This window comes from Ursus maritimus, unplaced genomic scaffold (genome assembly GCF_017311325.1).
Source record: "Ursus maritimus isolate PB19 unplaced genomic scaffold, ASM1731132v1 scaffold_28, whole genome shotgun sequence".
Classification (NCBI taxonomy): Eukaryota; Metazoa; Chordata; class Mammalia; order Carnivora; family Ursidae; genus Ursus; species Ursus maritimus.
Window position 1 is genome coordinate 23,592,359 of NW_024425341.1, and position 16,749 is coordinate 23,609,107.

At 36.5% G+C, this 16,749-nt stretch overlaps 1 protein-coding gene across 1 annotated transcript in view; it reads left to right on the top strand.

The window, feature by feature from the left end:
* Positions 1–16,749, top strand: part of CSMD1 (CUB and Sushi multiple domains 1) — a 1,580,412-nt gene that overhangs the window by 1,011,154 nt on the left and 552,509 nt on the right. The window contains exon 9 of the mRNA XM_040643176.1: positions 14,913–15,037. Coding sequence (XP_040499110.1) covers positions 14,913–15,037 — 125 coding nt within the window. The remainder of the gene's footprint in view (positions 1–14,912; positions 15,038–16,749) is intronic.

A 16,749-nucleotide genomic window follows, 5' to 3' on the forward strand; every position in this document is an offset into this window, starting at 1 on the left:
TATATATATATATATATATATATATATATACAAATCTGTAATAAGCCAGTTCTAGTAACTTTTTTGTATACTACAGAAGACTCTCTCTCCATGATCCTGATTAACTACAAGTAAAGATGGTTTTATGTTTTTCTTTCCAATGTGAATGTATTTTATTTCTTTCCCTTGCCTGAGGAGCTAAGACCTATATTATGAGGTTGAATACAAATAGAAGACATGAGACATTCTTGCTTTATTATTTTTTTAAAAGTTTTATTAGTAGTAATCTCTACCCCCAAAGTGGGACTCAAATTCATGACCTCAAGATCAAGAGTCGAATGCTCTTCTGACTGAGCCAGACAGGTGCCTTCATTCTTGCTTCATTCTTGGTCTTTGGTGGAAAGCATTCTGGTTTTAATCATTAAGTAATATTAGCTGTAGGCTTTCATAGATTACCTTTATCAGGTTGAGAAAGTGCCTTTCTATTTTTAGTTTGTTGTAAGTTCTTATCAGAAATTGATATAGATTTTGTCAAAAGCTGTTTCTAGATCTGTTTAGATGATCTGTTTGTTTGGTTGTTAATGTGATTAATTATATTAATTGAATTTCTTTCATTCTGGGATAAATTAATTTGGTCATGATGTATCATCCTTTTCATACACTGTTGGCTTTGTATGTTTGTTGTTGTTGTTTTGTTTTTTGTTTTGTTCTTTTCAGATTTTTCTTGTGTTCTCACAAGAGATGCTGGCCTATAGTTCATTCTTATAATGACATGGTCTGGTTTTGCTATTAGAGTAATGCTGGTCTACTAAAATTAATTAGGGAATATTCTTTCCTCTGTAGTATCCTGGAAGAGTTTGTGGAGAATCAATAGTATTTCTTTCTTAAATTTTTAAGAAATTTATCAGTGAAGCTTTCTGAAATTGGAATTTTCTCATGAAAAGTTTTTAAATTACAATACAACTTTTCTTCTACTTACAAACCAATTCAGGTTCTCACTCTACTTGAGTATGTAGCTTTGATAGTTTGCAAATTTCAAGGAATTTTTCAATTTTTATCCAAAAAAAGTCAAATTTATTGTCATAATATTATTCATAATATTTCCTTATTGTCTTTTAAATCAGTAGTGATGGCACAATTCTAATTTCTGATGTTGGTGATTTGAATTTTCTATTTTATCTGATACATCTGACTAGTGATATGTCAATGTTATTAATATTCTCAAAAAAACCCTACATTTGGTGTGACCAATTTTTCTGTATGGTTTTATTTGTTTTATACTCCGTTGATTGCTGCTCTGGTCTTTTATTGTTTTCTTTCTTCTGATTACAATGGGATTTATTTGCTCTCTTTTTTCTGGTTTCTTAAGATTGAAGCTGTGATTTAAGACTCCTTTTCTAATGTGGGTGTTTGGTGCTTTATATTTCACTTGAAGGATGGATTTCACTACGTCCCATAAGTATTATGTTTTTCGTTTCATGCAGTTCAAAATACTTCCTGTTTTCTCTTGTGATTACTTCTGTGATCCATGGATTATATAATAGTGTTCTATTTAGTTTCCAAATATCTAGGGATTTTCACAGGAACTTTGTGGTCAGAGAACATACTTTGTGAGACTCGAATCGTTTACAATGAACAAGAATTGTTTTCTGCCCTATAATATGCTCTATTTTTGCAAGCATTTTATGTAAACTAGAAAGAATGTATATTCTGTCATAGTAGGGCGAAATGTTCTATAAAGATCAATTAGATCAAGTAGAACAGTGTTGTTAAAGTCTTTAGAACCCTTACAGATTTTCTGACTGTTGTGTTATTGAAAGAGGTATATTGAAATCCTTTACTGCAATTGTGGATTTGTCTATTTCTTATTATAGTTTTATCAGTTTTAGCTTCATGTATTTTGAAGCTCTGTTGTTAGTTACATACATGTTTAAAGTTGCTATGTGTTTTTAATGAATTCATCCTTTTGATATTATGCAGTATCCCTCTTTATTGGGTAATATTTTTTTCCTCTGAAATCAACTTTGTCTTGTTTTATCATAGTCACTCTAACTTTCTTTTGATTTTTGTTAGTCTGGTAACACTGTATATGGATTCATACATCTGTTGCTGCATTCTGTCTGTTACACTATGTTGTTTTGGTTTTAATATTTTAAAAAATCCTGCCTTGGATATGGTTGAAAAATAAATGAATTTATTTTATCTTATTTTATTTTATTTTATTTTCTCCAAGTTTTTATTTAAATTCCAGTTAGTTAACATATGGTGTAATATTAGTTTCAGGAGTAAAATTTAGTGATTCATCACTTACATACAACACCCAGTGCTCATCACAACAAGTACACTCCTTAATGCCCATCACCTTGTTTAACCCATCCTCTCCCACCCACCTCCCATCCAGGAACCATCGGTTTGTTCTCTATAGGTAAGAGTCTGTTTCTTGTATGTGCCACCGTGAGTTTGACAGCTTTACAATGCTTAAATATTTTTCCAGTGAGATATATAGAGATATACAACATGCAATACTATAAAAATTGACAAACGATATTTTCTTAAATATTGGCTTCAATTTGGAATATGAAATTATAACAATAAATGTTTTATACCTCTTTACCTTAAAAACCATTGATCTAGCTTTCATTTTGAAATGTTTTATACATGCATGATTTTGTACCATCATGACTTGGTCATTTGACAAATAATGATTCATTGAGTTATGGGTGCTTCCAAATGTTGATACACTTTGCTACAAAATATCAAAAATATTGCATATGTTAATATCACTATAGATCTTATTGGAAAAATATTTAAGCATTGGGAAGGTTTCAAACTCATGGTGACACATACAAATTTTCAAAATTTCTAATTTTTATTAGACAACTTGAATTTTATCATCGGCTACAAATTTTTTCAGTTACTTTTCTTGAATAAAAGTCTCATTCAAAAAATGGGCTCATTCATTCATTTTTTAAAGAATGTGTCTGCCAACTCAAATATTAGCAATAATAGCTTATCAGTTATTTTTTTCAAATAAGAAGGTGTTCTGTGAAAATAAAACAGTTAATTCAGCTCACAATATAAACAATTTCAATGAACTTTTTTCTTGGGATCATGTCAGACTTCAATATGCACCACAGCTGCATAATGTATTCAGTGATCAAGATTTATTAAAATTAGGGGCGCCTGGGTGGCACAGCGGTTAAGCGTCTGCCTTCGGCTCAGGGCATGATCCCGGCGTTCTGGGATCGAGCCCCACATCAGGCTCCTCCACTATAAGCCTGCTTCTTCCTCTCCCACTGCCCCTGCCTGTGTTCCCTCTCTCGCTGGCTGTCTCTATCTCTGTCAAATAAATAAATAAAATCTTTAAAAAAAAAAGATTTATTAAAATTAAAAAATTTTTCCTGCTTCCTCAAGGATCTTCTTAAGTGAGCTAGCCTTTCTTCTTCTTCCTCCTTCCTCTTCCCTTCAGCTTTGTCCCCCTCCCTCCCTCCTCCTCCTCCTCCTCCTCTTCCTCCTCCTCCTTTTCCTCCTCCTTCTCCTCCTTCATGCTAGTGCATGGTGCTATTGCTTCCATTTATGTTAGGTCACCATCAGTTTTGCTCACCACTGCTTTTTCACCATCAGTGGAAATAGCAACACATGGGAAGAAGCATACATCTCTTAGTATTATTATAAAAACAGTTTAATGTAAAAAATATCATACCCTCTGAAAGGGCCTCACTAACCACTCCAGGGATCTGTGGGCTGCCCTTTGAAACGAGGTGCACCAGATATGGAAGTTGACTTTATGCAGCATAAAAATAATCATTCTAAGGCATTAAAAAAAGGATATATGAACAAAGAAACATGTTATTTAGATATTTTCTATATTTTTACTAAGTTAAAACCGAGTGTCATCCCTACTGATAGTTTGGTACTGTGGACTGATCCTGGGCATTCAATGTGTAAAATCTTTATTTGTTGATTGCCTCCATCCGGGTAGAATCCATGTGTGTTCATATGCAAACTGGAAGATCACAACCATGTAAAAATTCCCTATGACCACCAAGTGGAATGGCGTGTCATGGGCCCGGCATGTAATAAGCTGACTATAAATGCTGGTGCTTTAAAAAGAGGGAGGATATTCTTGATTGTTTAAAATCTTTTCGAGACTGTTTTTAATGAAAGGCTATTCAGTTCTTTCTAAATTCATGTAATCAAAACTAATGACTAACATATAATCCAAACTAATGACCAACATTGTCAGGAAGAGTGGATGGAATTCATTTGTAGTTAGCACTGTAATTATATGTAATTTGGGGCTGTTTCTGTTTAAAAAATGTTCACTTTATTAGGTTGGTAAAATATTCCTCATCTGATTTTATTTATACCATTATTTTTATTTCTATGGAAATCTTTTTTTTTCCCCATAGGCAATCTAAATATTAATTCTAGTATTATCTATAAAGAATTCTAAATAAATGAAGACTAAAACTTGAAGTTTCCTTATTTGAATTCAAATCATTTTGGGGACAATTTTCTGACGTTTTATTCACCACTGACCACTCTCAGAAAGACAAAGTATATTCATTAGAACTGAATATTTATGAATAGAATGATACAAAAATGCAGACACCAGTATGTAAGGGATGGAGCCGGAGTAGCGATGGAGATTTTAAAAATGGATGCTGACTTCTATTATTTATCTATTTCATATGCTAGTAGGATTGGCACTCTAGGTACAGACAGATAAAATTATCCTAACTTTTGCAAATATAGCTATTGAAATTCAGAATGTTAACATGCCAAGATACTATACCTAGTCATGGTTACAGCTGGGACTTGAAACTAGGTCCTATTGACTCCAAAGCCCCTCTTGACCTCAAAGGTTTTTTTTTAATAATGACAATTACAATGACTAAATATTTTCACACCTGTCATACAGGACCATTGGATAGGGGGTGCAGTTTGTAGACACCACCAGTTAGCCATGTGAGGAGTCAAGAGGTAGTTCAAACCTAATCTTGAGCTCAGTGTTCCAACCCATGGATCTTAGCGTGGGGTTCCCTACACTCAGCAGAAGGGTTACTTTGTTCTAATTGACAACTATGTGTGAATGTCACATTGTAATTTTGCACAAAGAATCTATGTAGACTAGCCCCACCTATGAAACACACTGCTGGGTGTAATAGGTTCTTTACATATATTCTATAAATATTATACATTATATAAAATATTATATAGATAGACACAAGTTATAGGTTTTATGTATGTTGCATAAACGTTGTATGATATATTTATATACATATTATATTTTATATTGTTGCTACATGTTATAGGTTATTTATGTATATTATTTCTAATCTTAAGATCTATTCTTTATAAAATCTTTATTTTACTTATTTATCAAATCTTTATTTCATAAAGATCTTTATTAATAGTAATGCCGAAATTGAATTTAGGGATCTCCTAGGTTTCTGAAAAGTATGGGCCTCCATTCTCTTCCATGGTGCTCCTTCCTTTGCTTTCATATGTGCATCTCTCACTACCCTCGGTGGCAGAACCCCATTTAACAACAATCCTAAATTTATACAAGCTGAATTACCTAGCCTAAAACTCCCTCCTCTTCAGAAAGGCTACTGCTACCCTCAGGGTTCTGTGTTTCTGTTTTCAATTCTTAGTCATATTCTTAATCAAGTATAGTTTCCCCTCTCACCACACTTCACCACCCATGAAAATTGCTCCCAGGTGACGGATATCCCACAGGTAGACTAGGGCAAGCTAATATAGAAACACGAGGAGCTTGAAGAAGCAAAATTGGGGAATGCAGACACATGCTCCATGGTTCTCCCTAGGATTTGTTTTTTGTAGGCAGAATATGTTCTGTCTCTGCCTTTCCCCATCCACACAGTCACCTTCCATTTGTAGGACCACGAGTCTTTACTCCCACCTTGCTTCATCTCATTATTTCAGCCTTTTCAGCAGAATATGTTTATGTCACATATTTATGTTTCTCTCACACTAGATGTATGTTTCTCTCATGTTGGATTATGAGGTTCCAAAGGAAAGAGGACAGGACAGGATTTATTGATTTGATTTCTTATTACTGTGCCCAACATATGGTAGACAGGTTTTTATGTTAAATTGGATTAAATTGAAACTGATAAGACTGTCGCAAGGGTATGCAATCATAGCCTAATTAGTACTCAGCTAAACCCATTAAATTAACTGCTATTGGTCAGAGAGATTATCAACTTTTCTTAAAACATGACCTGTGGTCAAAAAGGGAATTTGGGTGTTGAGAGAGTGATTGTTCTGACTTAAAAAACAAATATTTAATTTATATTATTGATTTTTATAGATCACTATTCAAGTCAATACCATTTGTTCTTGCATCTTGGCCCCTTTTTCTCAAAGAAATCTCACATTTATACACTTTATGAAGTCAAGGTGTGTCAAGTGGAATGATGTGTCATCCAATGAAAGGAGAAATTGGGATACATAAAATACAATTACATAATCAATGAGAAGCAGGAAAAAAATCCATAACCCAAGTATCTTGATAAACTACCACTCATTTCTACTAACTACCACATTCAACCCTGTTCCTTTTCTTATAACACATTGATAATTTTCTTTCTTTTCCTTTTTTTTCCCCCTTTGGCGTTTCTTACTAATGATAATTTTCTTTATAGTTTTAAAATGTTGGTGCAGCAAGCTTTAGTATTTCTCCACCGTAAGTCAATTTCAGTAACACCAGAGCCACCTGCCTTTTGTTATATGAAAATATAAAGAATTACACTAACAGCATATAAACCAGCATACAAACCATATAAAATTTGAAAAATATGGGAGGGACATCAGTTGTTTCTATGCTGTTTGACGAATGTGGGCATCTTATTCTCCATTAGATACACTGTTACTAAGAGACTGTAGTCTATGAAAAATATTTGCCAATGATGGCTCTTCTTTCAAAGAGCATTGGCTATATTTTTGAAAATGACTTAAGAAATATTACAACCAATGTTTTCCTGTCCACACTATTTGAACCATTATGTACCTTTGAAAAGGGCACACTATAAATGTTTCAGGTCTCATTTATCTGGCTTCCAATAAATTATCTGGTTTCCAATAAAGAATCTGCCAAGTAGAACTCATGGAACATTCTCCTCTCTCTTCCACAGTCTTTCCAATACCTGTAATAGTAAATTATTTTTTCATCAAAATAATAATAATATCCCCTTAAGTAGTTTTCCGGGACAATAGATCATGGTTATTTAAGCATATTTTAATTTGTTAATTTCAAACTGCAAAAAATAGTTGATGACATTATTAGCCCACATGGTCATCATCAACAGAAAGGTCTTTTTAAGGACTATGTGGACATTAGTGTTCTCTACAATGACCTTCTGTAATGCAGTTTATTTTTCTGTTTATTGGTTTCCCTACCTGTGAAAGAAAGTGTTGAGATAAAAAACTTGAGCATTTCTGAAGTCCTGTGAGAACTGCCAAGTTCTGTGCCTCTTAGTCATACTTTTGCCTTCGTCTCTTATAGAATACAATTCTACAAAACTTCTATGATGCTACTCAGGGGTACCAACAACCTCGAGGTCAAAGGAAGCATGTGAGATCATCATCATTGATACACAGAAGAGTTGCCAACTTTAAGAAGAATATAAATGCAGTGAAAACTAAATAATTAATCAGTGCATTTATTTGGGGCCATTCGCCTGCTCCCCAGTGTTTCCAATCCACTTAAAAAGTCTTCACAACATCTGATCACTCGCTTCCTTGTCCAATGCAACTCCACCAAAAAATGCATCCATGGAAAGAATGCTAGATGGAGAGCTGCCATCAGCCATGCTCTAACTGTCCCCAAAGTTTCTGATTTAATTATCAAGAATATGGCCCGATCATTAAGATTTCCTTTTAAATTTTTAGTTGTGGGAAAATGTATCTAGTATAAAATTCACCACCTTAACCATTACTAAGTGTACAGTTCAGTGACATTAAGCTCATTCACATCTATCTCCACCATCTATCTCCAGAACTATTTCATCTTCCAAAACAAAGCAGTAACTTCTCATCCACCACTGCCTATGTCTCCTAGAAACCACTTTCTGTATTTATGAATTGGATCACTCTAGATACCTCAATATTGGGAATTTTTAAGTGCTCATGTGATTTCAATGGGCAAACAAGGCCAACAACAATTGGACTGTCTGGTGTATGTCATCCATAATAAGTTATTATAGACAGGTGGGCATAACCACTCAGAAGGGCTTGCACTTGAAAACAAGCGTTTGAGATCACAAGTATTGTGTGAAAAAAAAGTGTGTGTAAACCTCATTATTAGAAGCCTCTTCCAAATAGCTTATCTTCAATAGCATCTATATGTTTGCAAACCTTGAAGAAACAAGGGTTGTCAATTTGATTCCCCCTCTGCAAAAATATTGCTCAGTCATGGCCTCCATCAAATAATGTTCTAGGAAAAAATAATAAGGAAGTAAGGCCTGTGAGAAGCTTCCATAAATGAGCAGGGATTGCAGGGATACCATGATGAAATACTACTGGAAACCAGAAAAAAATGGCAAACATGAGTCTAGAAGTAAATATACAGACACTACTGAGCTTTCTGGAACTTCTAGGTATTATCAAGCTTGTTATCCGAAGATCACAAGAGGAGGGTTAATGAAAAATGTCTGCTCCTGACTGGAGATGACCTTCTGCCTCCAAACTCAGAAGGAGACACAAAGGAAATGGGAGAAGAGCCTGTGGGAAAGTTCTGCCTTTGAGTTGATCAGCTTCTCCTACAGCATCCAGATCCCCTTCCCACCTTTTACTTCCCAAAATGCTTCTTTTGAAATAGTGTGGACCTGGCTTCTGCTTCTGTAGGAACACGTGGGTGGGTCATGAAGCGGAGGATTTAATGTTTCTACTTTGTCAGACAGGAAGTCTTCTTGTTGGGCAAATGGCAGATTCCCACAAACTTATACTTGGAAGCCTTAAATTAAATTGCCTCATGGGAAAATTCATACGTTCTTCTAAATGGCATGCTTCTGAAGGTTAGTCACAATTTGAAGATCTCTGGCCAATGGAAGCCCCTGTCATGACATTATTGTTGCTCATCCCCTCAAGGTGCCTTGTACTCTAACCATTGTTAAGGGTCTTTGTTGCACAATTGTAAACATACAGCCTCTAAAAATGATATGAAATATTAGTTTTTGTTCTTTCCTTAGGCTAGAGAGATCCATCTACTCTGTAATGCATTTTTAGTCGTACTAAATTGCCTTAAGGTTTGAGGAGATGAGTCTAAAATTGCCTCTATAAAAAGAAAAAAAAAGGACCCAGAAATGATGCAATATGTGTGAAAATCAAAAGGGTAATAAAAGACATTCCAAAACTCACAGCAGCTGTACATTTATCTCTCCAACAATGGCATTTGATGGTATCTTCAGCACAAGTGCCTGGGTTAGCACAGATTGTCCTGTGGGCTTTCATTCTCCTGTATGAGGACCCCATCTTTCAGTTAACGGAGAGCATCTAGTTAAGTATCGAAAGTCCTTTCCGAGTGGAGGAAGGACTCACTTATTGGAGAATCAGTGGGTTTATCTAACACAATTTATTTTGAGGGGCGCCTGGGTGGCTCGGTTAGTTAAGCATCTGCCTTCGGCTCAGGTCATGATCCTGGGGTCCTGGGATTGAGCCCCGCATCAGGCTCCCTGCTTGGCAGAGAGTCTGCTTTGCCCTCTCCCTCTGCCTGCCGCTCTGCCTACTTGTGCTCTCTCTCTCTGTGTCGAATAAATAAATATTTAAAAAAATAAAACAACTTATTTTGAGGTAGAGGCACATGATCACAAAGACACACCTGCAAGATGGGTGCAGAGGTGGATTTCTTCCTGAGGCTGCTGAGTTTTCGCTCCTACAGCCTTCAGATCCATTGGCTTGATGGACATTGATGAGATGATCTGAATCACATCTTTGTCTCTTGGTCATTCTGCAGTTATTTATTTCAGGGGTAGTATAAGCTCAAAGAGATTTCAAAGTCAACAAAACACAAGGCATTCCCTCAAGGACTTTTGCTTTTGATACCTGCCTTCTCTGGGTGGCCTGTTTGTCCAGCCTCACATCTTCTGGACTTGTGTGCTTTAGGTTAACATTTCTCAAAACATACTTAGGAGCAGTAAAAGAACAAAGTTCCTTATCAAAGAGAGAGAAAGTAGAAGGGGTGAAGGACAGGAAACCAAAGTTGTGTGTCTATGGGGGAGAAACTCTGGGCCAGGAGGGAGTGGGACACCTTGCATGGCTTTCAGAATAGAAATGGAAAATACCATCGTGGACAAACTTAGCTATCTTCAATTCCCAGAACAAACCATCAACTCTGAAACCAACAGGGCTTTCTATAACGTGTATGTAGGGGAGTTCAATTTAGGACACACACATTCACCATGGGGGAAAAAAAAGAGTAAATAAATTCTTTGGATCTTCTTTTTCTAGCAATACCCTTTTCTTAACTTTTCACCAAAGGCAAAATGTGTTGTTTTCCCATAGTAGTGCAGCTTTATTTAACTGCTTGTGCATTAATTGATGAAGTATCTCTTGCCCCCAGTAGCTCATCAATGCATCCTTATGACCTGCACAGCACCCAGTGCATAAAAGTCTGACCATAAGCAATTGTTGAGCCAGTGCAGGTAAGGCAGAATAAAGGCCAAAAGAAGAGGGTGAAGAGCAGATACGTTTCTTCATTAGCATTATTTCTCAGTCCTATTTTCCTGGCAGATTGACATACTTGGCATCAGGAAAGTGGCTTCTCTTTATTCCTTCATTCAACACATATTTATTGTCTATGATGTGCCAGGCACTTTTTAGGGCACTGGGAATATTTATGAATAGGTTTAGAACTTGAGTCTAAATATTCTAAAGATGCTGAAGGACATTAGAAGTGCTCCTGACAATTTTCCTCTCATTTCTTTCCTTGGATCAAATATCTTTTTTTTTTTTCATTTTTCTAAAGTTAGGACATACCTTCAAATCAATTTAACATAGATTTCAGGAAAATTTTTTGCACCTTCCTCAAGAAACCACTGGAAGAATTAATGTTATTTATGGGAGATAAACAATTTTTTAATGATTAAAAAAACAACAACAACAGTAAGGACAAAGAGGGAGAGAATAAAATGAAAGATGCGATGGGGAGAAGCAGGAGTGAGACCTGCATCCGATGAGAATATTGTATTAGTTGAAAAGTTAACTAAACCGTGTATAGGAGGTTGAATTATAGGCTCATGAATTCAGATGTACAACATGTAATTTTATTTAAACTGTAATGATTTTTTTAACAAATCCCCATTTTGTCTGAGTCAGAAAATTTCATGTATTCATCCTTGAAGTTGTTAAAATCAATGATTTGTCAATTCATTAGGCTTAAAGTCAGCTACTTACTTCCTTCTCCCTGCCTTTACGATGTTAAATGCCAGGGCTTAAGGAAAGGCCATCCCAGCAAAGGTGAGGAGGAGACACGATGTGTCCACCTCATCCATGCCCCGTGGATCACCACCACGGTGCCCCCTGCCCCCAAGGCTCTGGCAAGACCCACACCCTCCTCCTGGCTGTGGAATGACTTCCAAATCTATGGCCTCCACAGCCAGCACACAAGGGCTGTGAGGGCTTGGGAATGCGCTACTCTACTTCTCCAGGGGCCCCATCCTCTCAGTCTTCATTAAGCTAGGCATACCGCCACATTTTCCTTTGGAGAGGCTGCGCCATAAGACACAGAGAATTTGCTGTGAGGTCACAGCTGGAAAATGAGAGCAAGTCCAGTATTACCCTGGGATCCCGACAGGCTACACTGGAAGACCCTGTCTTGTTCTACCTCTTCACTCCAACCTGCTTCTTGGTCCAAGGCGTGGTAGGAAAACAGGGTTCCACGTTTCCACAGCCATGACACAGCCTCCTCTCATGTCTCTGCTACACTCCTTGTCCTTCACTTCTTCAGCTTGGAGTTCTGCTTGAAACAAAGAGGCAGATTCTCTATCAATCATCTATCTATCTATCTATCTATCTATCTATCATCTATCTATCATCTATCTATCTATCTATCTATCTATCTATCTATCTATCTATCATCTATCATCTATATCCATCTATTGATCTATCTATTGATTTAGAAAACTCTAAATGGAGAAATTGCCTGCTTCAGTAGATTCAATCCATATCAACCAGTATGGGTTGAGGAAAGATGTGGGATCTCTCTATCTAGATGGTTTCTATTGCTGGTAATTCTTGGACAGTTAGATATCACATATCTTATTTTGAGTTCTGCTTTAAACTTTAAGTCACTTCAGGTGTTTTTTTTTTTTCAATTTTTTTAAATCAGAAATTGTTATGATACCACTATTAAATTAATGCATAGCCATTATTTAGGAAAACTGAATTTAGAAATAGTTCATGTTAAAACTGAGCCGTATTTGAAATAGTTCATTCACCTCAAAAGACTCTTTAAATCGTGGCTGGTAAAGTCAAGTAGATGGTGACAAGTGAAATGTCTTTGGAATTCAGAAACTTGAGTGATGAGCTTTTCAGAAGAGCTAAGCGTTGAAGAAGTGAAACATTTACTTTCCCTGTTCTATTTAAATCACAAAATTGTGCTACTTTAACTGTGTAACTTTAAATTTTGCCACTTAGGTATTTATTATTTATGTACAGTATACCTTGATCTTACACAAATTCAGTTCTCTGTTATTTCTTACACTTTCTGACTACTAGCATTTGTCAAAGTTGTTCAACATAATTAATCAAGATGTTCTAAATTTACCTGTCAATGGGAAGGTATTAATAACTTTTTTTCTGGAATTTTCTTCTTAGAGTTCTGTCCAGAAAATCAACTTCGATTAGGTTGGGACCTTGATAAATTTTAACTTCTTGTTGATGTTTCATCTTTGATACCTAGAGTGAAGTAGCAAGTTGGAGATGTTCAATGGAAATGTATTAAAAGAATGATAAAATATGTGAAAACTGAGATTTGGGTAAATAGAAGGAATCAAAGATGGGGCCAAACATGGAGAAATCATAGTTGCTTTCAGAGCAAAATTTTTTATTTATTTCATTTATTTAGTGTGGCTCCAGAGGTTTAAACAAAAGCCAATGAGCAGAAATTATGGACAGATGTGTCTAACACGTACAGCCATTTTAAATAACTGTTAGGAATGACAATGAAAATGAGAAATAGGTCTAGAATTTGGTTTTACACTTTTCCCTTTCAAAAATAAGACATGTTATGTACTTACAATACAGTGTTTCTCAAAATTGGTTCCATAGAGTTGGTTCTAGTTGCCCTGGATAGTTGTTGAAAGGCGCTTCCTGGGTATAGAAGCTTAGAGATTTTTACATACTTTATATTCTCTAAAGTAAGCAGAATACACTTTTGCATATTTAATTTTAGTACACTGAGAAGCCCCCTGGGAAAAGAAAGATGCTAACTTTTGTTGAATCCAGAATTTTTCAAGTTGGTCTGACCCTGATTTGATGATTTTTGCAGATATCTATGACCACCCCCAGAGCGTTATTTAGAAGTGTGGGAAATTCTGACATAATACCACTTGAGTCATATTCACTCTGAGATCCTAGATGAGATGATTTCAATAAAGCAGGAAGGGAATGCATTCGTTTATTTTCCCTCACTCTTGCATCTGTTAATAACCGTATCCATGCACATGGGCCACTGTGCATGTTTTCCCACAAAACTCCCTTGCATTCCCATTTTTGTCAACATCAACTTGAGGGTCTTTCACATAGAAAACATATGTAGAATTTGCTCTTGAAGTAATAGGCTTATCAGATACTGAAATGCTACTACACTCAGCTCCATGCCACACAAAGACTTAGAGGAAGGAATCCGGTGCGTTCAGACCCTGGGCATGCCTGGCACATTTTGTATGCCCCTCTTGAATAGCTGCTCTGCAACAACATTTTGGTACTCGTGTTACAGCCTTGGAGCTTCAGGTTTGCAGATGCAGCTCCGAAGCCAGAACAATGTGTCATCCAACTTTAGGCTGGACGGATTGCATTTTTCTCAAACAAATGATTCTTTTACTGTAAAAGAATTTTACAGTACTGTAAATTTTACTGTAAAAGAATTACTGTAAAAGATATTTCTGAAATATTGTATCACCCGCCTTCTGAATATAGTGTTTGTGATAGTAACATAGATTTTTTTACTGAGACATTTTCTCCCTCCTGCCTTTCTTTGGAAGAATTTTTATTTTATTGTGATTAAACACTTCTCATGAGATCTCTCCTCTTAGCCAATTATAAGACCACATTACTGTGGACTAGAGGCTCAATGTTGTGTATCTGATCCCTAGGGCTCATTCATCTTACTTAAATAAAACTTTATGACAGTTGATTAATAACATCCCATCTCCTCCCCTGCCCCAAGCCCTTAGTAACTCCCCTCCAGCCCTTGATTTTATGAGTTGGACTATTTTAGGCCCTTCATGTAAGGGGTACCCTATAGCACTTGTCTTTCTGTGTACTGCGACATTTTCCTAACCTGGACTTTTTCAATCCTTGTTTTCATAGACATTTATTCACAAGGAATGACTGCAACATTGTTTTGTTTTCAGGGTATGCGACTGTTTCTCTATACATTTTCTCACTTAGGCCACCCCATGAAGTCAGGTCACCTTGTTATTTTGTCTATTTTACAGATAAGAAATTAAGGTTCATTCATTTATTTAGCTATGAAGTTGGAACAACAGAAATTTGAACCCAGGTCTTGAGACTCTATCCTGTGCCAAATACACGGTTATATCTAAGAGTAATCTCTAATGGATTGTTTGAAGTGTGATATTGATTGCATGGAATAATACACTCACAGCACTATGCTAATTTTTTTTTTTTTTAAGAAGGCTTACAAAAATAATTTTGGTTGTTTTGTTTTCTTAATTGCTTAGGGTTGGTGCAAACGTACAGTTCTCCTGTGAGGACAATTATGTGCTCCAGGGATCCAAGAGCATAACCTGTCAGAGAGTCACAGAGACACTGGCTGCGTGGAGCGACCATCGGCCCATTTGCCGCGGTAAGGAGCGCACACTGGTGTCCTCACCTTGGCTCCGTCTTCCATCACAGTTGGCACGTTTCGTGAATGCACAGTAATCCTGAAGGGCAAAGCGGCATCGGGTACCTGCTGTACGGACAAAGCAGAGCAAAGCAGATAGCGATGCATGTTTTCCTAGTGATGTGGGTACAAGAGAAATATTTCTTTGAAATTGGTTAACAAGCAAACATTTCCGAGGATATCAGTGGTTTCTAAATTTCAGGAACGATGGGAGCAAATCTAATCATTCAAATGCATGCACACACACTTACTCAGTATAACCTGGTACTCTTCTATATATATATTCACACAGTTTGCATATTATGAAAATCGGTTACGTAACCAGATCCTTTGGCAAGTTTTATGCACGCCCCTGCAAATCTAAAAATGCTCCCCTTTCAATGGCAGTGAGGTTAATTCTTGGGTTTTGATGATACTGGTGATAAAGGGAGTTAGCACGATCCCAAGTTAATATTTCACTGATAAATTGTTTTAAACGAATCTCTGACATAGCAGAGCAAAGAGTGCATCATCTTCTTCTTCTTCAAAGATGTCAAAGTATTGATTTGTCACTTCCAGGAAGTATATGAATAGTCCTACCAGAATTGTACAAACCACGCTGAAACCAGCAGAAAACTGGTTTGGCTGTTTCAATATAGAAAATTAAAAATCCAAAGAAAAATGAGGGTTTGGTTTTGCTTTTGCTTTTTGCATTTTGGCCATAAAATAATTTATGCAAACTTGTACTTTTAAAGGAAGGGGAAAAAAAGCACAAAGTCGATCGAGGAATAAAAAGGGAAGTTTTATATATAAGAATATCTTATGCCTACTTATAGCCTTTTTAAGGTGAAAAGATTTGTATTTTATAAATTTTAAACAATGTCAGATACATCCTGTGAAATCAAGTAGTTACCATATACATTGCTAGCTTTATCTAAGATAGAAAGACTACACTGCAGGATTGGCTCTATTGTACCCATTACCTATAACCGCTTGGGGTTTTACAACCTGTGGGACATGCACCATTGTGACATTTTCATGCACCGAGGACAGACTGCATCTGTGTGCTGGCTTCAGGAGGCTCCTCCCTATGCTTCTTGGAGATGCACCAATCTCTGGGCAAGGAAATGTGACTGCTATGCCCTTCTGCTCTTTGTCGCTAGCTGCTTTGTCTAATATTGAAGTGACAGTACCTGGCTTCCAAAGGAACTACAGCAAAAGTCATGTTCCTACCAAGTGATGGTAATGTGTAATGCTCCCAGAAATACATGAGGACTAATTCACCAGTATTACTTTTTCCTCTTACGGGGGAAAAATGCTTTTATTCTTTAATGTTTTCCTTGCTTTTCTATACCAGAAACATATGTCATTATTTTAAAAGCCCAAACTAGACAAAAGTAGGAAATGTGCATCCATTTTACATTGATATTTTGGAGGTCACATAAAGGAAATATGTGTGTAGGATATTGTTCGATTCTTATCTTATTTCTTTTTTTTTTAAGATTTTTTTTTTATGTATTTATTTGACAGAGATAGAGACAGCCAGCGAGAGAGGGAACACAAGCAGGGGGAGTGGGAGAGGAAGAAGCAGGCTCATAGCGGAAGAGCCTGGTGTGGGGCTCGATCCCATAATGCCGGGATCACGCCCTGAGCCGAAGGCAGACACTTAACCGCTGTGCCACCCAGGCGCCCCC